The following is a 25,960-nucleotide window of genomic DNA, read 5'->3' as shown; positions in this document are numbered from 1 at the left end:
TTGTGGAAGCCACCTCGTTCTCAATAAGGTACAGGAGTGGAGAGAAGAGCGCGATGGCTACACACAGAAAAAGCAGCAGCAGGCCGAACTCGCGCGTGCACCGGCGTGCCGTGAGTCCCAGCGTCTGGAGTCCGAGTGAATGCCTGGCTAGGCGCATCACGTAGAGGATGCGCAGGGCACGCAGGATGCGAAGGACAAGCCCTACTTTGTCCAGATAACTATTACCGGAGCCTGAAGAGGTGCCATCTACAGCCAGGGTGATGTAGTAGGGCAAGATAGCCACCACGTCGATCAGATTGAGCGGGCGTCGGAGGAAGGCCAGCTTACTGCGATCCTGAATGAAGCGCAGTGTGAACTCCAGTGAAAACCATGCCACACACACTGTCTCCACGATGAAGATGTTGTAGCACATCTGGGAGCACTTGCCCTAAAATATAGAAAGACAGTAATTAGTATAATGAAGTAATACAATAAAATAAGTGGTTATATACTAATATCAATTATATAAAGGAAAATATATGCTTTCGTCTTTGCAGCAACAGTTTAGGGAAGGCCCTCTTGTGTTCATGTAACTGTGCCCCTGCACACAAAGCAAGCTCTATAAAGACATAAAGAAAAGCTTGGTTTAGAGAAGCTCCAGTGACCTGCACAAAGCCCTGACCTCAGCCCAGGTTCCAGGAATGAACTGGAACATCAAGTGAGGCTTTCTTTACCAACATCAGTGACCAGCTTTACAAAGGGCACAAATTCCCACAGACATACTTCAAAGTCTTGTCAGAAGAAAAGATCACATAGAGGTATCCACAATACAGGTTTCACAATGTGGCGGTCCATATCTGATGCCTCTGAGTCCAGAGAACTGATATCCGCTTCTGGTCATGGTTAACATAAGACTCCATACTGCATTGTAGTGCTTGACAAATGTTTGCCAAAGTAATCCCTTGCCAATGTGACTATAATAGCTATCGATGAATAACATTTCTTGATGCAGTGCATTCTGATGATCACAGGTGTTCAGTTTCATTAAGCTTGCACCCTTAATTCAATTAAATTCAATACTTTTCTAGATGGGAAGATCCTCTGCCAATCTTTACTCCTCAGAGACTCAGCCTTTTGTGGATGCTGCTTTTGTTTGATTACAATAAGAATTACAATGATTACAATTACTTGTTGACATCACCTGTTTGAAAACACATAATTTTTCCTGCCTAAATGACCCTATCACAACCTTTTTGGAAAGTTTTTCAGGCCTGAAATGCACGAATATTAACAAATGAATTAAGCTGACAAGACAAAACATGTATTATTGTGTATTCTTACCGGCAATGAAATAAAAGTCAAATGTAAATGTAGGAAACACTGCGTTTTGTATTTGCATTTTCCATACTGTCCAAACTTTATTATTAAAATAAATGGTTTTTGGTTAAAGATGACCAAAGATGGCTTGTAAACAGTAAAATTATAGTGCAAATAAAATGGAAACCAGCAGAGGGAGGCAGAACCTAAAAAGATCACGGCACCGGCACACACTATAATCTTCTACTTCCTAAATTCATAAAATGCCTAAATGAAAACTGTTTTCGTTTGTTTGGATTTGATACAAATGCGATAATTTATATATATATATATTATATATGTATTATGGCAAGCCAAACAGGAAATATATAGCAAACACTGATATATATGGAATACAACTAATATATATATATATATATATAATAAAACCCGGTACATATGGAATGAATACTGATTTACTGAGTTTTCATTCCATATATATCGAGTTTTATTTTATATATATCACTTTTCATTCCATATATATCGAGTTTTATTTTATATATATCAGTTTACATTCCATATATATCAAGTTTTATTTTATATATATCACTTTTCATTCCATATATATCGAGTTTCATTTTACATTTACATTTTCAGCATTTAGCAGATGCTTTTATCCAAAGCGACTTACATTACTGTGACTGTATACAGTCTAAGCAATTGAGGGTTAAGGGCCTTGCTCAAGGACCTAACAGCAGCAACCTGGCAGTGGTGGGGCTTGAACCATCAACCTTCTGGTTACTAGTCCAGTACCTTAACCACTAGGCTACAATGTCCCATATTTTATATATTATTATATATATATATATATCTTTATATATATCAAGTTTCATTTTATATATATCAGTTTTCATTCCATATATATACAGTGGGGCCAAAAAGTACTTAGTCAGCCACTGATTGTGCAAGTTCTCCTACTTAGAAAGATGAGAGGTCTGTAATTTTCATCATAGGTACACTTCAACTATGAGAGACAAAATGAGAAAAAAAAAATCCAGGAAATCACATTGTAGGATTTTTAAAGAATTTATTTGTAAATTATGGTGGAAAATAAGTATTTGGTCACCCACAAACAAGCAAGATTTCTGGCTCTCACAGACCTGTAACTTCTTCTTTAAGAAGCTCTTCTGTACTCTACTCGTTACCTGTATTAATGGCACCTGTTTGACCTCATTATCTGTATAAAAGACACCTGTCCACAGCCTCAAACAGTCAGACTCCAAACTCAACCATGGCCAAGACCAAAGAGCTGTCGAAGGACACCAGGAAGAAAATTGTAGACCTGCACCAGGCTGGGAAGAGTGAATCTACAATAGGCAAGTAGGTTGGTGTGAATAAATCAACTGTGGGAGCAATTGTAAGAAAATGGAAGACATACAAGACCATTGATAATCTCCCTCGATCTGGGGCCCCACGCAAGATCTCATCCCGTGGGGTCAAAATGATCATGAGAACGGTGAGCAAAAATCCCAGAACTACACAGAGGGACCTGATGAATGACCTGCAGAGAGCTGGGACCAAAGTAACAAAGGCTACCATCAGTAACACACTACGTCGAGAGGGACTCAAATCCTGCAGTGCCAGGCGTGTCCCCCTGCTTAAGCCAGTACATGTCCAGGCCCGTCTGAAGTTTGCCAGAGAGCATATGGATGATCCAGAAGAGGATTGGGAGAATATCATGTGGTCAGATGAAACCAAAATGGAACTTTTTGGTAAAAACTCAACTCGTCGTGTTTGGAGGAAGAAGAATGCTGAGTTGCATCCCAAGAACACCATACCTACTGTGAAGCATGAAATGCTGTGGAAACATCATGCTTTGGGGCTGTTTTTCTGCAAAGGGGACAGGACGACTGATCCGTGTTAAGGGAAGAATGAACGGGGCCATGTATCATGAGATTTTAAGCCAAAACCTCCTTCCATCAGTGAGAGCATTGAAGATGGAACGTGGCTGGGTCTTCCAGCATGATAATGATCCCAAACACACCGCTCGGGCAACGAAGAAGTGGCTCCGTAAAAAGCATTTCAAGGTCCTGGAGTGGCCTAGCCAGTCTCCAGACCTCAACCCCATAGAACATTTGTGGAGGAAGTTGAAAGTCCGTGTTGCCCAGCGACAGCCCCAAAACATCACTGCTCTAGAGGAGATCTGCATGGAGGAATGGGCCAAAATACCAGCTACAGTGTGTGCAAACCTGGTGAAGACTTACAGGAAACGCTTGACCTCTGTCATTGCCAACAAAGGTTATGTTACAAAGTATTGAGTTGAACTTTTGTTATTGACCAAATACTTATTTTCCACCATAATTTACAAATAAATTCTTAAAAAATCCTACAATGTGATTTCCTGGATTTTTTTTTTCTCATTTCGTCTCTCATAGTTGAAGTGTACCTATGATGAAAATTACAGACCTCTCTCATCTTTCTAAGTAGGAGAACTTGCACAATCAGCGGCTGACTAAATACTTTTTGGCCCCACTGTATATATATATATATATATATATATATATATATATATATATATATATATATATATAGAGAGAGAGAGAGAGAGAGAGAGAGAGAGAGAGAGAGAGTTTCATTTTATATATATCGAGTTTCATTTTATATCGAGTTTCATTTTATATATATCAAGTTTAATTTTATATATCAGTTTTCATTCCATATATATATCAGTTTTTATTCCATATATATTAAGTTTCATTTTATATATATCAGTTTTCCTTTCATATATACAGTGTATCACAAAAGTGAGTACACCCCTAAGAGACTACACCCCTAAATGTCCAAATTGAGCACTGCTTGTCATTTTCCCTCCAAAATGTCATGTGATTTGTTAGTGTTACTAGGTCTCAGGTGTGCATAGGGAGCAGGTGTGTTCAATTTAGTAGTACAGCTCTCACACTCTCTCATACTGGTCACTGAAAGTTCCAACATGGCACCTCATGGCAAAGAACTCTCTGAGGATCTTAAAAGACGAATTGTTGCGCTACATGAAGATGGCCAAGGCTACAAAAAGATTGCCAACACCCTGAAACTGAGCTGCAGCACAGTGGCCAAAGATCATCCAGCGTTTTAAAAGAGCAGGGTCCACTCAGAACAGACCTCACGCTGGTCGTCCAAAGAAGCTGAGTGCACGTGCTCAGCGTCACATCCAACTGCTGTCTTTGAAAGATAGGCGCAGGAGTGCTGTCAGCATTGCTGCAGAGATTGAAAAGGTGGGGGGTCAGCCTGTCAGTGCTCAGACCATACGCCGCACACTACATCAAATTGGTCTGCATGGCTGTCACCCCAGAAGGAAGCCTCTTCTGAAGTCTCTACACAAGAAAGCCCGCAAACAGTTTGCTGAAGACATGGCAACAAAGGACATGGATTACTGGAACCATGTCCTATGGTCTGATGAGACCAAGATTAATTTGTTTGGTTCAGATGGTCTCAAGCATGTGTGGCGGCAATCAGGTGAGAAGTACAAAGATAAGTGTGTCATGCCTACAGTCAAGCATGGTGGTGGGAATGCCATGGTCTGGGGCTGCATGAGTGCAGCAGGTGTTGGGGAGTTACATTTCATTGAGGGACACATGAACTCCAATATGTACTGTGAAATACTGAAGCAGAGCATGATCCCCTCCCTCCGGAAACTGGGTCGCAGGGCAGTGTTCCAGCATGATAATGACCCCAAACACACCTCTAAGACGACCACTGCTTTATTGAAGAGGCTGAGGGTAAAGGTGATGGACTGGCCAAGCATGTCTCCAGACCTAAACCCAATAGAACATCTTTGGGGCATCCTCAAGCGGAAGGTGGAGGAGCGCAAAGTCTCGAATATCCGCCAGCTCCGTGATGTCGTCATGGAGGAGTGGAAAAGCATTCCAGTGGAAACCTGTGAAGCTCTGGTAAACTCCATGCCCAGGAGAGTTAAGGCAGTTCTGGGAAATAATGGTGGCCACACAAAATATTGACACTTTAGGAACTTTCACTAAGGGGTGTACTCACTTTTGTTGCCGGTGGTTTAGACATTAATGGCTGTATATTGAGTTATTTTGAGGGAAGAATAAATGTACACTGTTATATAAGCTGCACACAGACTACTTTTCATTGTGTCAAAGTGTCATTTTGTCAGTGTTGTCCCATGAAAAGATATACTTAAATATCTGCAGAAATGTGAGGGGTGTACTCACTTTTGTGATACACTGTATATATCAGTTTTTATTTTAAATATATATATCGAGTTTCATTCCATATATATCAGTGTTTGCTATATATGTCCTGTTCGACTTGCCATTATATATATATATACTGTATAATGAACACAAATTTTTGTTTAAAAAAACCACCTCCTTGTTTTTACACTCACTGTCCATTTCATCAGCTCCACTTACCACATGGAAGCACTTTAAAGTTCTACAATTACTGACTGTAATCTATCTGTTTCTCTACATACTTTTTTAGCCTGCTTTCAGGGGGTCGGGGTCGAGGTCCGGGTCCGGGGGTACCTTCCTGAAATGAGTTTTTGCAACTTGGGATGTCTGGGTATGCATACAGGCAATTCAAGTAATGCCAATGATTTTTGGTGTGATTTTGAATCCAGCCCTCAGTGGGTTGATGATTTTGGTTTTCAGTGACCATTGTTAAGTATATTACACAATTTATATCAGTAAAGATTTTAAACTTTAACCCTTTATACCCTTTTATATTACTATCCTCGTTTTTACCACAGTTTCTATTGGTGTTTTCTTTCTCAGTATTTTTTTCCTACAACATTCATCTTTGGTTTTGTAACTGAGGTCTAAACCCAAATCACTGTAAAGCTGTTTTTGAAAAATGCATATATGTTCACATCCCTGTCCTGCAGTAAATTACAGCCAGCTCGCGTCCTAGCGCTGCCTTTGATTTTTACTTCAGACAAAAGCTGCTGTGTTATGAAACAAACTCCCACAAATGTGGAAATAGCTTAAGTGGTCCTGCAGTGATGTATTAAACTAAATACATTTACCAGAACTGCTGTAGAAAAAGCCATGTTTTCAAAAACTAGATAAATTAGGTAACTAGATAAAATAATAGATGTGGATATTAGTTTGTTCCCTTTGCTTTGTTGTCCTGTGCCCACATTTTGAAGTATCAATAGAGTGCTGTTCAGGTGGCACAGCGGTAAAACACACTAGCACACCAGAGCTGGGGTTTCTAATACGTCGTATCGAATCTCAGCTCTGGGTATCGAATCATAGGATTCATAGGGTTGGATGAGCCGGATAGGGACTCCTCATGACTGAGCGAATTACGACCTCTGCTGGCTGCTTGATGGCGTCTTGATGGAGTCAAGGAATAATGCTGATCAGGGTGTGGCTCTCCGTGCACAAAGCTGATTGGCATATGAACTCACCTCATGCAGGTGAAAAGACGCAGTCGGCTACTGCACACGTGTCGGAGGGGGCATGTGATACAAAGGGATACAAAGCACAGGTGATTGTCAACTGAGAGAGGTTGACAAATTAACATGCTACTGCACCTCCGTGCCCAAACTGCTGGCCAGACTAGGTCGTGCAGAGGGACACGACTCCAAATATGGAGCAGCTCTTGAATGGCTGCCTGCACATTACATCACTTAATTCTTATCACTTTATTCTTAGTAATGGTTTGCTAATAGCTAGTAAACACTACAAGTACATTCACTGTTATCATGTTCTTTGTTTCTCTTAGCAACCATATCAATTATTCTTCTGAATTATGCCAATCTGGATTAGAGTCCCTCAAATTAAATTAGCATACGAGACGGCTGAATTCCAGTCACAGTTCCAGTCTCTCCCTATGACGTCTCCCTATGATGTGACGTTTTGTTTTGGTTTCCGTATGAACGTCATGTCACCGCCCTTTGTTCTGATTTGTTCCTTATCATTTGTTTCCCATCAACCCTTGATCAGCATCCTTGTTTAGTTCCCTACTGTGTTTTCTATGTTATCTATGTTCCACTGGATAACAGGTTTATTATTAAGACCTTCATTCACAAGATGCAGGGTTACTTATAGTTCCTAGAATTAAAAAGATCACGGCTGGAGGAAGAGCATTTTCTTACAAAGCTCCACAACTTTGAAATAATCTTCCTGCCGCTGTCCGGGACTCGGACACAGTCTGAATGTTCAAGTAAAAACATATTTATTTACTATTTTGGTACGTCTGGGGTTTGGGCAGTCTGGTGCTCTCATGTTTGTCAGATTTACTGACGCTGCATGTTGGCCTCTGGCTGCATCTGACTTCTCGCCTCTAGGACCGGAGCTGCCCACCCCAAATATAGACAAAGGCGCAGAGCTTGGGAGTTCCTGACCTTGTCACCTGCTCGCTCTAACTTTTAGTTATGCTGTAATAATTAGGGGTGCCGGAGTCTAAAGCTACTCTCTGTAAAACTGATATTTTACTCTTAACGATTTCACACTGTAACTCTTGTAAATCTTCTGTTGTTTTACACCGAGGTGGTTCTGACGGAAACCTGTTCACCCTCTCGAGGTTAAAGACTGCAAGTCGAGACTGCAGTCTTTACTAGAAACTACTACTAGACTACTAGATGTGATGGGTACCTGGCGTGTTTGCACCAGAACTTACAATGGACTTTATCACAGACTGGACTGAACAATGAAGAACTCCAATTATTTTTTGCTAGTTATAACTTTCTGTTCAATTTAATTTTGTGTGTGTATGATTTGTGTAAATGCTATTTATTTAAATTATCCTCCAAGCTACCCAGGAAGGATTGGGGGTCCCTGCTGAGTCTGGTTCCTCTCAAGGTTTCTTCCTGTCATTTTAGGGCAGTTTTTCCATGTCACTGTTGCCCTTGGCTTGCTGAACAGTGGTTTTTGGTCTGTTGGTCCTGGATTCCGTAAAGTTGCTTTGAGACAATGTTCATTGTAAAAAGTGCTATATAAATAAATAAGACTTGTGTCGTGTTTCCTGTGCTACACTGCACCACATTATTATTATTATTTTTATTTAAAAACACCTGTCATGCTGCAGTATTCCTGGAAAACATCACTATTCATGGAAATAGCTTGTAGTAGACAGGCAAATAAAATAGGTAGATATAAATAGTTCATTATAATTAGACATCAAAACAGCTTGTAGACATATGTGGAGCATGTAAATATTAGCTCATTGTAAAGACCAACTAATGACAGTATGGTGGTATCTCAGTTCAGTATCAAGTCTTTAAATATGTTTAAGCCTTTTCAATGACTGAGTTCATTTAATTTAGTCTTTAAATTTTAGACAATATTGACAACCCATTTAGCATTCAAAAATAATAATGTTTTTTAATTTGTACCATACTTGGAAGCAGGGAAAACATTAAATCATATCCTGGGGCTTTACAAAGGGTTTCAGAATAAAATGGTAAATATTCAGTGAGCAGTGCGTAGTCCCTGAGGCGACCACTTCATGCTCGATGCTTATTTATTAATGTATTGCTACAGTGACAGGTTGTGATTGACTCAGATTGAGTCATGGATGGCGATGGTATTGTTGGGCTTTAAAGCTGCTATTGTCTAAAGTGCAAACACATTACCGTGGTGCCATTTGAGAGCCGAATGACTGAGGTTGTTCAGATCCAGACTAGTTTGGTCTTTCTAAAAAATCTTCTTGTCTCTGAATTTTTACGACACAGATCACATGACTTTTACCTCTTAGAAACACACAAATAATGAACTGTAAATTCAGGTTTTGTTAAATTAAATTGAACTTAAAAGTAGGTTCGGTTTTAATCATAACATAAGCTGAGTTTCATTTACTCAATCTCAAAATCTATTTGCAAACTACATACAGTGGGGCCAAAAAGTATTTAGTCAGCCACTGATTGTGCAAGTTCTCCTACTTAGAGAGAAGAGAGAGGTCTGTAATTTTCATCATAGGTACACTTCAACTATGAGAGACAAAATGAGAAAAAAAATCCAGGAAATCACATTGTAGGATTTTTTAAGAATTTATTTGTAAATTATGGTGGAAAATAAGTATTTGGTCAATAACAAAAGTTCAACTCAATACTTTGTAACATAACCTTTGTTGGCAATGACAGAGGTCAAACGTTTCCTGTAAGTCTTCACCAGGTTTGCACACACTGTAGCTGGTATTTTGGCCCATTCCTCCATGCAGATCTCCTCTAGAGCAGTGATGTTTTGGGGCTGTCGCTGGGCAACACGGACTTTCAACTCCCTCCACAAATTTTCTATGGGGTTGAGGTCTGGAGACTGGCTAGGCCACTCCAGGACCTTGAAATGCTTTTACGGAGCGTTGCCCGAGCGGTGTGTTTGGGATCATTGTCATGCTGGAAGACCCAGCCACGTTCCATCTTCAATGCTCTCACTGATGGAAGGAGGTTTTGGCTTAAAATCTCATGATACATGGCCCCATTCATTCTTCCCTTAACACGGATCAGTCGTCCTGTCCCCTTTGCAGAAAAACAGCCCCAAAGCATGATGTTTCCACCCTCATGCTTCACAGTAGGTATGGTGTTCTTCAGCATTCTTCTTACTCCAAACACGACGAGTTGAGTTTTTACCAAAAAGTTCCATTTTGGTTTCATCTGACCACATGATATTCTCCCAATCCTCTTCTGGATCATCCATATGCTCTCTGGCAAACTTCAGACGGGCCTGGACATGTACTGGCTTAAGCAGGGGGACACGCCTGGCACTGCAGGATTTGAGTCCCTCTCGGCGTAGTGTGTTACTGATGGTAGCCTTTGTTACTTTGGTCCCAGCTCTCTGCAGGTCATTCATCAGGTCCCTCCGTGTAGTTCTGGGATTTTTGCTCACCGTTCTCATGATCATTTTGACCCCACGGGACGAGATCTTGCGTGGGGCCCCAGATCGAGGGAGATTATCAATGGTCTTGTATGTCTTCCATTTTCTTACAGTTGCTCCCACAGTTGATTTATTCACACCAACCTGCTTGCCTATTGTAGATTCACTCTTTCCAGCCTTGTGCAGGTCTACAATTTTCTTCCTGGTGTCCTTCGACAGCTCTTTTGTCTTGGCCATGGTTGAGTTTGGAGTCTGACTGTTTGAGGCTGTGGACAGGTGTCTTTTATACAGATAACGAGGTCAAACAGGTGCCATTAATACAGGTAACGAGTGGAGTACAGAAGAGCTTCTTAAAGAAGAAGTTACAGGTCTGTGAGAGCCAGAAATCTTATAGTTGAAGTGTACCTATGATGAAAATTACAGACCTCTCTCATCTTTCTAAGTAGGAGAATTTGCACAATCAGTGGCTGACTAAATACTTTTTGACCCCACTGTACCTTGACCTCAGCTCTGCGTTTGATACTGTAGACCATCAGATTTTGCTAGATAGGTTACGTGACTGGGTGGGCATATCAGGCATAGCGCTAGACTGGTTTAAATCATATTTGACTGAGAGAAGCTTTGCTGTGACTATTGGAGTTGTTGGGTCCGATTCTGTTCCACTACTTTGTGGTGTTCCACAAGGTTCAGTTTTGGGGCCACAAGGAGTTGCATAGTCTAAGTAGGCTCATGGACTGTGTAGGTGCTATTAGGGACTGGACAGCAAAAAAATTTTTACAGCTCAATGCAGAAAAGACTGCGGTCATGATTATTGCCCCTGATAAGGTGACTCCCTTGATTGAAAATGGTCTTGGATCTCTCTCCTCTGCTGTCCATTCAGATTTCAGAAATCTGGGTGTTGTTTTTAATCAGTCTTTGTTATTTGACACACATGCTAAACAGCTGACTAGATCTTGTTGTTTTCATTTAAGAAATATTAGCAAATTGAGATCTATAGTTTCAAATGCTGACCTAGAGATGATTACGTATACATGCTTTTATTTAATCTCGTACTGACTACTGCAATGCCCTGTTTTCTGCTCTTAGTATGTCTGCTTGTGATCGGTTGCAGTCAATACAGAATGCTGCTGCTAGATTATTTACTAGCTCAAATAGATGGTGTCACATAACCCCACTGTTAAGATCTCTACACTGGCTTCCTGTGCAGTTTAGGATCCAGTTTAAAATTTTAACTATTATCTGTTATATCTGAAATGATGTATTTAATACCATTTGTTTTTTAAATGGGACAAACAAGTTCATGGTCAGATGTCCAAATACTTTTGGCTAGCAAGTGCATTATCCATATCCATTAAAGGGCTTGTTTAGCAATACAGTGAAAACAAAACTTTTACCCTGGCTTAAATTTTGAAGAACAATTGTCTGCCCTTAGTACCTTGAAATTGCTTGTTTGATTGATTCTGTTCCGTTCTTAAATAAGCTTTGCTGTTTTGTCTCAGAATGGCAGCGCACACTCAAGGTCCGACTAATACTCTTTTGCAGCACACACAGTTCTGTCTTTTTGTTGAATAAATCCATACAAATCTTCTACTCTGGTTGAAATGAACTCTTAATAAAGCTGACTCCTTGATTAGCCTACTTATCTAGCATACGTTTTTCCACAAGTAAGGATCCAACCAATAAGGTGCGACCCCGAAACACCTTTGAAACAGCATAATTGTATTTACTCTTAAATCAGCGTGGCGGGTAAACATGACCTTTTGTTGTTGCATTTTCTCCCCTTTTTCTCCCTTTTTAACGCGTCCAATTGCCCCATCGCGTCATGCTTCCTCTCCACCAATGCCAATCCCCGCTCTGATTGAGGAGACCAAAGCTAACCCACGCCCCCTCCGACACGTGGGCAGAATACCGTATGCATCTTATCACCTACACTTTGACGAGTGCAATGCAGCTCAGCACTGTGTATGACCCCTGGTTTAGAGCTTAAAAAAGCTTAATTAGTCACTGATCACATAGACAAGATGAAAAAACTAAAGTAAAGCCTAACTCTGGTATATACTTCTCTACAATTTTGACTCTGGCCTCTTTGGAGAGCTGCATGGTCTTCGTGTTGCTTGCTTAGTGCAGACATCCCAAGTTGCAAAAACTCATTTCAGGGAGGTACTCAACCCCCCCACACACACAAAACTAAAAAACCTCTCGCACACATCAAAGGATATGGGTGATAACAGAACTTTTAGGAGCTGCTAACTGAGCTACTAAGCTAACTGTTCGTCAAACACATTAATGTGTACTACATAGTGCACTAGAGAGTGTGAAAGATAATAGATTAATGTTCCCTACATAGTGCACTAGTTTGTATATTAGAAAAATAATTTATGTTCCTTACTTAGTGCACTAGATAGTGTACTAGATAATAGACTTATGTTTCTTACATAATGCTTTAGGTAGCGTATTAGTTAATGAATTTAGGTTCCCTATATAGTGCACTAGATAGTGTATTAGATAACGCATTCATGTTCACTACATAGTGCACTAGAAAGTATAACTAGATGATGATTTATGTTCCCTACATAGTGCACTAACTAGATAGTGTATTAGATAATGCATTCATGTTCACTACATAGTGCACTAGAAAGTATAACTAGATAATGATTTGTGTTCCTTACATAGTGCACTAGATAGTGTATTAGATAACGCATTCATGTTCACTACATAGTGCACTAGAAAGTATAACTAGATGATGATTTATGTTCCCTACATAGTGCACTAGATAGTGTATTACATAACGCATTCATGTTCACTACATAGTGCACTAGAAAGTATAACTAGATGATGATTTATGTTCCCTACATAGTGCACTAGATAGTGTATTACATAACGCATTCATGTTCACTACATAGTGCACTAGAAAGTATAACTAGATGATGATTTATGTTCCTTACATAGTGCACTAGATAGTGTATTACATAATTATGTTCCCTACATAGTGCCCTAGATTGTATATTCGATCATAGATTTATGGTCCCTATGTAGTGCACTAGACAGTATATTAGACAATTGATTTATGTTCCCTACACAGTGCGCTACATTGTATATCAGATAACGGATTGAATACGCAATGTGGAAAAAAGTCTGTGCTGCCTGCGTGCGCGCGCACGTGTGCATATGTCACTCGTTCTAGATTCCGAGATATTTTATCTGACTTGCGAGCATCAGGGAGCCGCTATGTATATGCGGGAGACTCCCGGAACTTCCGGGAGATTTGGGATGTCTGTTAGTGATCCTACAGACAGATATATTTCTACTAATCATGTAACACATGCTTTGCTCGCACACAACTGGACATGAATCAAGTGATTATGGGACTTCTGAAGTTAAATGGTTGAACCAGATCTCATTCAGAGGTTTCATAGCAAAAGGGGTAAATAGACCCAGTGGAACCCACGTATTTCCAGTTCATAGTGCAACAGAACTGGAAAAACACTATAGTGGTTAATTTTTTGGCAAGGCACTGTATATGGTAGAGTCACCTTAGAAATTGCCGTTAAATAAATATGACTTTAATACTGCTGATGTAGTGCTCGGGTGGAGCAGCGGTAAAACACGCTAGCACACCAGAGCTGACATCTCGATTTCATCGGTTCGAATCTCAGCTACCTGCCTGCCTGCCTACACGAGCGATGATTGGCACGTTTGCAGCGAGGGTATTCCTCATAACAGCTGCAATTACAACCTTTGCTGGCTGACTGATGACACCTACACTGATGGGAGATAATGGAGATCAGTGCGTGAATCTCCATACACAAAGCTGATCCACATATGAACGCTGCTTGTGCAGGTGAAAAGATGCAGTCGGCTACTGCACACATGTCGGAGGGGGCGTGTGTTAATCACAGCTCTCCTCAGTCAGAGTGGAGGTCAACATCAGTAGAGAAAAAGCATAATGCAATTGGGTAATTGGATATGACTAGATTGGGAGAAAAATTGGGGGGAATTTGCAAAAAAATACTGCAGATGTGACAAATATAGGGTTGTTACAGAGGTTCTCAACCTTTTATTCACTTGGCCGCAACCATTGGCCACACAATCAATAATGTTTGGTTAAAATAAGTCCAAAATAGAGAAGTGGCTCATAGGACGCAGGTTGAGAACCCCTGGGCTATTGTAAGGCCTAAAACTGAGAGTGGTCTATCATTACAACACTAAGGACCTAATTTGAGAATCCCTTCCAATACATGGCACATTTAGGCAGTTTATTGGCTGTGATTAATATCCAGTTTGAGATTCTAGTGGACAACACAGGATAGCCAACAGAAGCAACTTGGTGGTGATGGTGGTGGTGTTTAGAAGCTTAAACCAGCAACCTTTTGATCACTAGTCTAGTACCTTATTACCAAGCTACCACAGCCCTGGTAGTTAAATAGATTAATTTAGCCTTGCAGTCTTATTTATTATAAGTGAGATGTAATTTTATTCCATAAAGACTTTTACAATTACAGTTTTTGGCATTTAGCAGACGCTTTTTTTTTTCCAAAGTGACTTACAGTAGTGTGACCGTATACAATCTAAGCAACTGAGGGTTAAGAATCTTTCTTAAGGGACCAACAGTGCCAATCTGGCAGTGGTGGGGCTTGAACCAGCAGTCTTTTGATTACTAGTCCAGTACCTTAACCTTTAAGTGACAACTACATGATTTAGGAATTTGGTACTCCTCTTATGGTTGAAAATGGTGGTATTTGGGTAAGTTTACATGTCAGCTGTGCTGCCTACACAGACATGATTGGCTATGTCTGTTGGAACGTATGGTCAAAGGAATTCCCCATTCCCCATTTTGCTGCAATTGTGGTCACTGCTGATGGGCCACATGTATCAGCACATAGATGGAGAATAATGGAGAGCAGTGCATGCCTGTCTGTTTGCTATACTGCTCTCTGTGTGATCCCGTCACTGGCAAGGTGAAAAGAAGTGGTTGAGCAGCTGCATACATGTAAAAGGGGGTGTGTGTTAGGTACGGACCTCCTTGGTCAGAGTAGGGGTCTGCAGCAGTAGAGAAAAGATACAACTGGGTAATTCGGAATGACTAGATTAGGGGAAATAGGAAAACTGGCTAAACAAAACAAATTATAGTGGTAATAAAGTAGTAAACATCTCTGATAATGTGATTCTTTTTTTAACTTTGGCACAATTAGACCCAGCAGCTTTGATATGCCCACCAGAGTGACTCGCATTAAGAAATTATCTCTAGTTATTTGGTAACTCCACTAATTTGGTAACCATTTTTCATAGTAAAAGAAAAAGCTTTTAAACAAAAGGGTTAAAAAGGAGAGTTCATAGAAATTCTGGCAACTTACAGCCTCTTCCTCTTCCCTCATGGCAGGCATGGTGCTTATGGACAAATTGACAGCTGTGATTGTGACAAAGAGCACCGACAGACAAGCAAAGATCTTTCCAGGCAGTCCTGAGTGTGGCCTCTCCACCATGTCCCTTAGTTTAGCCATGCAGTGTCCCATTCGAGATTCTTTGTCCAGTTTTCCTTCCCTTCCTCCTCCAACGCTCCCGTCATCCTCATCCTCCTCGTCCTCTTCGGCCTCTCTCTCAAGCTCGTCACGCTCCTCAACGCGCTGTATCAGGCGCCTTCGGCAGCACCACTCCAGCTTTTCCTCAGGAACGCCCCAGTAGAGCAGTTCTTCTTGAAAGGACAGGACACACGTATCTCTCAATGCTCGCAGCTTGCCGGCCTGCAGGAACGTCAGAATGGAGCGGAAGGCACACGGGCTGCGGTCGAAGAAAAACTCATTGCGTACGACATCGTAGTCATCGCACACACACATTATCTCATCGAAGCTGGAGCACAACCTCAGGCGGCCCAAGCGCGACATTGGGAAGTCTTCCAGCGTGCTCCATGGCAACTGGTAGCGAAGGCCACCAACATTGATGATGGCATTTAAGCGCTGGACAGCAGGTGAGAGAATGCCATCAGGGTGAGGATCCTTTGCAAGACAGCGGGCACGTTTGTAGTAAACACCCTTAAGGGTCTCACACTCATGGATAGGTGGCGGGTTCAGGGATGTGTCGGAGACGCAGCTCAAGGCACTGTAATCATAGTCGGAGCCATCACCAGCCAGTAAAGTCATCTTTTATCCAGCCACCTCGAGCCCAGAGTACCTTACATGCCTGGAGGCCAGCAATCAGCAGCAGGCCATCACCTGTACAACAGAATAAATAAATGTTGGGATCGTTATAAATATAGTACATATCTACTGGCAAGTTAATAATGCTGGGCTGTGAGAACAGCCTTTATTTATATGTGAAACGGCACCCTCAAGATTTAATCTCGAGATGAAAACAATATATAGCTGTAATCTACTCATCAGAAACATGTTTAAGTTAATAAATATGGCCAAAATAGAATAGAATGGATGTGGGCGGAATACCTAACCAACTCCTGTTGAGAAAACGACCCACCCAATGGAAAATCCAACATACTGTAGAGCACCAACTTAGACCAAGCAAATCGAATCAGATTTAAAGAACCAACAGTTAGTCCTAAACCAAACAAGACCGAAAAGCATGGAGAGATGTGACTATGAGTTGGAAATCCAGTGGTACCCACATCAGTGTCTTGGTTACGAGGACGCCATCCCACAGACGTCAGCATGGGACTAGAGAGAGTGAGAAATGTGACATTACCAAATAATAACAAATAGTGGGATGCACATTCAGATCCAACTTTTTACTATGTTATGTTAATTATATTATTTATAATAAAATACATAGTATTGTATATAAAAAAAAAATAATAAAAGCATTTTACTAGTGATCTCAGATTTTTGGCCCCTATTGTATGTTACCGTACTTAAGATACCATTTCTCCAGTAAAGATCTTAGCCACAGACTTGAACCTAACAAAACTATACAATAAAAAAGAAGGCCAGCATTTTTACATATAGCAAAGACTATGCATTAGATCGTCAAGAAGAGACAGCACACCAAAATCTTTTTCGTACTTCTTCACTGGACGAACAAGACATGAACAGACAAGAGCATGGACTAGACAAAGGCATTAACTAGACAAAGGAAAAAGCTAGACAGGCATAAATTGACAGCAAACCAACAAATTCGGCAAACCGAATAATAGCATAGCGAACCAGAATAGTCCCTGCATCCTGATCCACAGGCCTCCTTAAATCCCCTGATCAGTCTCCCTAAACCAGAGGCAGCTATGGATCATTAACAGAGACCCAATCACAAAAAAGGGCGTTGGCTTGACTGAAAACAAAACATGCGCTCCTGGAGTGAGGGGCGTGGCACATAAAGTCCAGGAGCAGAGAGGCTTGATTCGTGACAGTGTTTACCACCTTGTGTCATCTTCCTGGTTGACTGGGTTGTTCCAAATGTTGTATTAATACATTACTATTGTGTGTTTGGTAATATTTGAAGTATAATACTCAAAAATCTGTCCTGTTATTAAGGCATAACAGATGGAACAGTGCCAGATGGAAAAATGGGCGTGGAAATTGATCCAGGACAGGGTGGCAATTCATTGCATGTTTATATTGAAATATGGAGGAGAGAGATGAGTACCAAGAGTAAAATAATGCATCCTCAGGACTTTATTATTATTATTGTTAATGTTAATCTGCATAATTTTGAGATTTGTATGCAGTTTTGTGAATCGTAAATGCTATGCAGTGTCATTATTGGGGGGGGGGGGGGGGGGTATTTGCAAAGCTACTCTGACTGATAAAAGTAAGTGCATTAGGTTCATGGTTCAGGCATAGACACTTTGTCTGTTGGTAGACTACACGTGGAGATTTACCACAGAGTAACACAGTCTCCAAGTATATTTCCTTTGTGGAGGCATGGTTGCCATCATGTTCGACCACTGCAACTTTAGTTACCCACCTAAAAAAGCATGTGGAACAAACATCTAATAGTATTACACTGAGTGCTTGGCTGTATAAACTGCTTTCACTGTACTTTTCTAACAGGCTCCACAGCACATAAGCTTGTTGATGTAGGATTTAGGGAGCTGATTGTGACTCAGCATATTTGTTCATGCATTAGAGCAACATGTTTGTTTGTTATTGTGGCCCATTTAGTAAAATAGCATTTGTGAGGTCAGACGTAATGTTTGAGGGGCTCTCAATCTAGTACCACAAAGTTGAAAGCATATAAATTGCATATACACTGATCAGCCATAACATTAAAACCACCTCCTTGTTTCTACACACATTGTCCATTTTATCAGCTCCACTTACCATATAGAAGCACTTTGTAGTTCTACAATTACTGACTGTAGTCCATCTATTTCACTACATACTTTTTTTTTTAACCTGCTTTCATCCTGTTCTTCAATGGTCAGGAACCCCACAGAGTAGGTATTATTTAGGTGGTGGATTATTCTCAGCACTGCAGTGACACTGATATGGTGGTGTGTTAGTGTGTTGTGCTGGTATGAGTGCTGGAGTTTTTAAATACCGTGTCCACTCACTGTCCACTCTATTAGACACTCCTACCTAGTTGGTCCACCTTGTAGATGTAAAGTCAGAGACGATCGCTCATCTATTGCTGCTGTTTGAGTTGGTCATCTTCTAGATCTTCATCAGTGGTCACAGAACACTGCCCACAGGGCACTGTTGGCTGGATATTTTTGGTTGGTGGACTATTCTCAGTCCAGCAGGGACAGTGTGGTGTTTAAAAACTCCATCAGCATTGCTGTGTCTTATCCACTCATACCAGCACAACACACACTAACACACCACCACCATGACAGTGTCACTGCAGTGCTGAGAATCATCCACCACCCAAATAATACCTACTCTGTAGTGGTCCGGTGGGGGGTCCTGACCATTGAAGAACAGCATGAACGGGAGCTAACAAAGCATGCAGAGAAACAAATGGACTACAGTCAGTAACTGTAGAACTACAAAGTGCTCCTATATGGTAAGTGGAGCTGATAAAATGGACTGTGAGTGTAAAAACAAGGAGGGGGTTTTAATGTTATGGCTGATCAGTGTATAATTTGGGTATGCTGAAACACCAGAACTCAATAATTAAAAGGGGTGTCTAACAATTTGGACATACAGTGTACCCTCCCATCTTGTTCATACCCTGGTTAACTTCCACCTCCCAAAAACACAGCAGTTGGTGCATCAGGCTCCCCTAGTTGTGAGTAGGTATCAATGTTGTGTGCAGATTTTCCCCCATTTGCTCCCAACCCTAACCCTATCCTAACCCCAACCCTAACCCTATCCTAACCCCAACCCTAACCCTATCCTAACCCCAACCCTAACCCTAACCCTAACCCATCTAGTTCCCTCGTTGGAATTTTGCTGCTAGTAGTGCTCTGCTCCCCCCGTACTGAGACTAAAGGGTGGAGACTACCACGTACCCCCTCCGAAATGCAGATCAGACAGCAGAGAGTGCATATGTACAGTGGCAAAGAATTCAGCATATTCTTTTGCTAAGACAGAGCCAATCTCGCCTGTATGTGGGCACCCGTCCAGATCGACAGCACTGCATGAGATTCAAAAGTGTGCTAGCGCATTTGGCGGCTGTGCCACCCGAGCGCCCATGATGTGTTAGAGTCTTCACTAATGTACACGTATGCCTTTTCATGCCAGAATTTAAACTACTAACACAATCATAATCATAAACCTACAATCGTAAACAGACTAACACCACATTTCCCACCACAGTAGCTCTACATCTTGGCTTGTGTCCAAACTAATTAAGTTCATTACTGTGATTAGAAAGCGGTTGCTTCACAAGTTGCAAATTAGTGTCTGAACCACAGCACGTTCCTGCCCCAATCAGAGATTAAAAATGTGTGCTACGGCTGATAAAAGCCTGGGCACGAGTGCGTCACGAGTGCGGGTGCTTATTAAGCACCTGCGCTATCAGCACCAGATCATTATTAAACCCAGCCTTTTATTTCCGGCTCTGTCAAATTAAGCCGCTTTTCGTGCCTCCTTTTCAGCCTACGTTGGGCCCCTATGGAGTAAAAGAGAAATAATTTAAATGACGTGTGGCACAAACAGGGTAAACCTAATTCGTACAAGAGTGGCATGTGGAGAATCAGAAGAACCCAACAGGTGAGCATTTTGATTGAAGTCATAAATCAAAGGGAGGAGAATCTTTGGGCTGGCGTGGTGGGGAAATGACGCAACTGAAAAGCTTGGTATGTTCTCCAAAGTGTTTGTGTGGCTTTCCTCAGTTAACCAAAACATGTAGAATGTGGACAGGATGCTATAAAATGTGCTAGGGAGTAAGAACATGAGTAAATAGGTAAGTGTGTACAGGTAATAAAACTATCATCCTGAACACCGGCTCCCCCCAGGGCTGTGTGCTTAGCCCACTGTTGTATACACTGATGACCCACGGCTGCAGAGCTCACTTCAAGAACAACCTCGTGGTTAAGTTTGCAGACGACACAGTGGTGGCCGGACTCATCACCCACGGAGACGAGTCCTCATACAGGCATTCAGGCAGGCGGTAGAGGACCTGACATGGTGGTGCAGGGACAACAACTTCATCCTCAACGTCCAGAAGACCAAGGAGATGGTTGTGGATTTCCGCAGGTCTGGCACGGCCCCTCCTCCTCTCTACATCGATGGAGCAGCTGTGGAGATGGTCCCCTCTGTCACGTACCTCGGGGTACACCTGACCGACACACTCACCTGGCACACCAACACCACGGCTGTCATAAAGAAAGCCCACCAACGCTTATATTTCCTGAAGAGGGCAGGTCTAGATGCGGACGTCCTCAGGTCCTTTTACAGCTGTGTGTGGTGGAGAGCATCCTGACCACCTGCCTCTCTGTGTGGTATGCTGGCTGCACTGTGGCAGAGAAGGAGGCACTGCAGAGAGTGGTAAAGTCTGCACAGAGGACCATCGGATGCAGCTTACCACCCATTAGTGACATTTACACAAACAGATGTAGGGAAAGAGTCACCTGCATCCTCTGTGACCCCACCTACCCTGCACACGGATGATTCGAACGTTTCACAACTCGAATCTTTTTCCGAATCATTTGTTTCATTTGCTTCGATCTCTTAAAAGCCCCACTTATGCCATCACTAGCTAACAGACAGACAGGAGCAGACAGGAGCAGACAGGAGCAGACAGGAGCAGACAGGAGCAGACAGGAGCAGACAGGAGCTAACATACGCTAACGAAAACAAACGAACATGAGCAAGGAACAAACTGACAAGGAAAAGGCAGACCAAACCGACTTGACAGAGTCAAACCAAAATAGTCTCCCAAGACTGGTCCACCACTGCCTGTTTAAATCCTCTTAGCTCAGACGAGGTTCAGCTGTGGTTAATTAGCCAGAGACCAATCACAAAAGGGGTGTTGGCTCCAGCATGTGCTACTGGAGAGTGGGGCGTGGCACCTACACCAACAAACTCCACATGCTCTGGGAGCACAGAGGGGCTGGGCTCGTGACATATAAAGGTAAAGTGCAGGTTGTATTTCAGTGTTTTTTATATTATACTTCAGTGTATAAGTGTAAAAAACAACTCCATTATTTTACATTAGTCTAAAATATATGCAGTTCCACAGGACCATGGAACGCATTAACAGGTTTCCCATACATCCTTATGGGAAGAAATATCTTGAAACTCAACGCCTTTAAAACTTGACGCCAGTCCCACTCTATAAGAAGCAATAAATATGCCAGTTCTTCATAAATATACACCAATCAGCCATAACATTAAAAACACCTCCTTGTTTCTACACTTGCTGTCCATTTTATCAGCTCCACTAACCATATAGAAGCACTTTGTAGTTCTACAATTACTGACTGTAATCCATCTGTTTCTCTGCATGCTTTGTTACCCCCCTTTCATGCTGTTCTTCAATGGTCAGGACTTTCCCAGGACCACTACAGAGCAGGTTTTATTTGGGTGGTGGATCATTGTCAGCACTGCAGTGACACTGACATGGTGGTGGTGTGTTAGTGTGTGTTGTGCTGGTATGAGTGGATCAGACACAGCAATGCTGATGGAGTTTTTAAACATCTCACTGTCACTGCTGGACTGAGAATTGTCCACCAACCTAAATATCCAGCCAACAGCGCCCTGTGGGCAGCGTCTCGTGACCACTGATGAAGGTCTAGAAGATGACCAACTCAAACAGCAGCAATAGATGAGTGATCGTCTCTGACTTTACATCTACAAGGTGGACCAACTAGGTAGGAGTGTCTAATACAGTGGACAGTGAGAATGATCCACCACCTGCTCTGTGGTGGTCCTGTGGGAGTCCTGACCATTGAAGAACAGGGTGAAAGAAGGCTAAAAAGTATGTAAAGAAACAGATGGACTACAGTTAGTAATTGTAGAACTACAAAGTGCTTCTATATGGTAAGTGGAGCTGATATGGACAGTGTGTGTAGAAACAAGGTGGTTTTAATGTTATGGCTGATCAGTGTATGTAATTCATGGCTAAATTAATAAATAAAGAAGCAGGTGTACCAGTGTTCCTGATAGACGGGCTTGTAAGCATAATCTTTTACACTCACTCAAAGAGCTCTCCACATAAAGCATATATTCGGGAGAAAAAATAAAGCAAGAGTACTTGAAAGACAGATAGGTAAGCATGGGACTCATGCTAAAACCCACGCAGACAATCAGTCAGAGCTCAGGATGGATCCCAGGACCCAATACGCTACCACATAGGCAACAAAAACAAAGGCTATACACTGATTAGTCATAACATTAAAACCACCTTCTTGTTTCTACACTCACTGTCCATTTTATCAGCTCCACTTACCATCTAGAAGCACTTTGTAGTTCTACAATTACTGACTGTAGTCCATCTATTTCTCTGCATGCTTTGTTAGCCCCCTTTCATGCTGTTCCTCAATGGTCAGAGTAGGTATTATTTGGGTGTTGGATCATTCTCAGCACTGCAGTGACACTGACATGGTGGTGGTGTGTTAGTGTGTGTTGTGCTGGTATGAGTGGATCAGACACAGCAGCGCTGATGGAGTTTTTAAACACCTCACTGTCACTGATGGACTGAGAATAGTCCACCAACCAAAAATATCCAGCCAACAGCGACAGCATCTTGTGACCACTGATGAAGGTCTAGAAGATGACCAATTCAAACAGCAGCAATAGATGAGCGATCGTCTCTGACTTTACATCTACAAGGTGGACCAACTAGGTAGGAGTGTCTAATAGATTGGACAGTGAGTGGACACGGTATTTAAAAACTCCAGAAGCGCTGCTGTGTCTGATCCACTCATACCAGCACAACACACACTAACACACCACCACCATGTCAGTGTCACTGCAGTGCTGAGAATGATCCACCACCTAAATAATACCTGCTCTGTCGTGGTCCTGTGGGGGTCCTGACCATTAAAGAACAGGGTAAAAGCAGGCTAAAAAGTATGTAGAGAAACAGATGGACTACAGTCAGTAATTGTAGAACAACAAAGTGATTCTATATGGTAAGTGGAGCTGATAAAATGGACAGTGAGTGTACAAACAAGGAGGTGGTTTTAATATTAGGGCTGATCGGTGTATAATGTATTAATATTCATACAAAAGCTATTAGCTCTCCAATCCATAACAAATCAAAGCAGGTGTTCCAATAAATGAGATTAGATTTGGGGTGTGAATTGTAGACGTGCCCAGCTTTATGATGATCATCTTTTGTCGTGTTGTAATTCCAGAGGGCTTTAGAGGAGAAAAATTAGAGATGCGTCAAGCTGACTGAGTCTACAAAAACATTGTCTACAAATGGCAAGTGGGATTACTGGGAGATTACACCAAGAGAACAGTGTGCAGTATCAAAGGAAATAGAACACACTGGTGGCTAAAGCAAATAATCTATTAATGTAAGTACTGAATATTCGTCAGTAGCAAGTTTGTGCCATTTTTTGCATTTGTCCTTTTGTTGCTGCCGGACAATATTCAGATCTCATGCAGTGACAATGACATGGTGGTGGTGTGTTAGTGTGTGTTGTGCTGATATGTCCACTCACTGTCCTCTCCTACCTAGTTGGTCCACCTTGTAGATGTAAAGTCAGAGACAATCGCTCATCTATTGCTGCTGTTTGAGTTGGCCATCTTCTAGACCTTTATCAGTGGTCACAGGACGCTCCTCATGGGGCTCTGTTGGCTGGATATATTTTTGGTTGGTGGACTATTCTCAGTCCAGCAGTGACAGTGAGGTGTTTAAAAACTCCAGCAGCACTGCTGTCTCTGATCCACTCACTGCAGTGCTAAGAATGATCCACCACCCAAATAATACCTGCTCTGTGGTCCTAGGAGAGTCCTGACCATTGAAGAACAGCATGAAAAGGGGGCTAAAAAAGTATGTAGAGAAACAGATGGACTACAGTCAGTAATTGTAGAACTACAAAGTGCTTCTATATGGTAAGTGGAGCTGATAAAATGAATGGACAGTGTAGAAACAAGGAGGTGGTTTTAATGTTATGTCTGATCAATGTGTATATATATAAATAAACAGAACCCTTGACCTTTTGACAGACCTGAAACCTGCTGTATCTCAATGTGTTAAAAATGATCATCCAAACCATTAGTCATGTCTAAATCGCCGTTTCTGGTTGCCAGGTGTGACGAACAAACCTAGTCCATTTGGGCACTGTTCTGCTGCTGCCTGGTGAGAATGCCTGGCAACCTTGGTCCACCCCTTCCCACGCATCTCATGCTCGGAGCTGTTGCCTCCCACCCGTTCGTCTCCATCACTTTGCATCCTGGATCTTTTATTTCATCTCTTTGCATGACTTCTGCTCCATGCTCTCTCCACCCACCAAGGCTCTCTTCCCCTCGAACAGATCCGCTGGGAGATATTGCTGGAGGACGTTCTGATTTTTCCGCATGATGCTTATCCCTCATCTAAAGAAGAACTACACCTATAAGTGCTTGTTTAGATTCACATCTTTCTTAATTTTGGCCCCGGTGCCTCTAATACCTTCTTATCGAGTGTAAAAAGCGAGTGCTGGATTAGAACAAATGCATGTTATGCGATCCACTGCATAATGCATCAGTCCTTCCGAGACCCTCTAGACCTCTGAACAGTGAACATAGGAAAACATTTCCAGCAGCACCTCAGGGCAACTCAATTTCTCCTCTTGTAGTCATTCTTTATATTTGCACAACACAAGTCAAAATGTGAAATGCTAGGTCTGCGTATGCCTGCAGCTAAATTCTCATCGGAAGACCTTTGCCTGTACGAGCTGAGGTAATGAAAAGGAAATTTTTTAGATGTTTGTGTAGATTTTATACATTGCTGAATATATTAACACAAAAAATATCTTGAAAGGCCGTAATAGCAATCCCAGGCGTTATCATGGTTCAGCAGAGACAAAAAAGCAATTGATATTCTTGGTAGCTCTGCTTAACCTTTACCACAGTGCTGTTCCAGGCTGATTTCAGACTGAATTGCTTACTGAATTAGTATACAGGGTGATGTTGTGCATACTGCCTTAACCAGTTTGTCAGTATTACGCAATATCAGCTTGATAAATAGAATATACCATAACATTAAAACCACCTTCTTGTTTCTACACTTACTGTCCATTTTATCAGCTCCACTTACCATATAGAAGCACTTTGTAGTTCTACAATTACTGACTGTAGTCCATCTGTTTGTCTGCATGCTTTGTTAGCCCCCTTTCATGAAGTTCTTTAATGGTAAGGACTCTCTCAAGACCACTACAGGGTAGGTATTAATTGTGTGGTGGATCATTCTCAGCACTGCAGTGACACTGACAGTGTATTAGTGTGTGTTACGCTGGTATGAGTGGATCAGAAAGAGCAATGCTGCTGGAGTTTTTAAATACTGTGTCCACTCACTATCCACTC

General features: G+C 41.8%; 1 protein-coding gene across 1 annotated transcript in view; it reads right to left on the bottom strand.

Moving 5' to 3' along the window:
* The window catches only part of kcng1 (potassium voltage-gated channel, subfamily G, member 1), a 46,797-nt gene that overhangs the window by 338 nt on the left and 20,499 nt on the right, over window positions 1–25,960 (bottom strand). Inside the window, exons 2-3 of the mRNA XM_063015879.1 lie at window positions 15,467–16,321; window positions 1–427 (exon numbers count right to left, since the gene is read on the bottom strand). The exon at window positions 1–427 is cut by the window's left edge and continues 338 nt beyond it. Of these exons, the coding sequence (XP_062871949.1) occupies window positions 1–427; window positions 15,467–16,249 (1,210 nt within the window). The 5' untranslated portion in view covers window positions 16,250–16,321. The remainder of the gene's footprint in view (window positions 428–15,466; window positions 16,322–25,960) is intronic.

Source organism: Trichomycterus rosablanca, chromosome 19 (assembly GCF_030014385.1).
Source record: "Trichomycterus rosablanca isolate fTriRos1 chromosome 19, fTriRos1.hap1, whole genome shotgun sequence".
Taxonomy (NCBI): domain Eukaryota; kingdom Metazoa; phylum Chordata; class Actinopteri; order Siluriformes; family Trichomycteridae; genus Trichomycterus; species Trichomycterus rosablanca.
The sequence above is the reverse complement of the archived record's forward strand: the minus strand, read 5'-3'. Positions and strand labels throughout refer to the sequence as shown.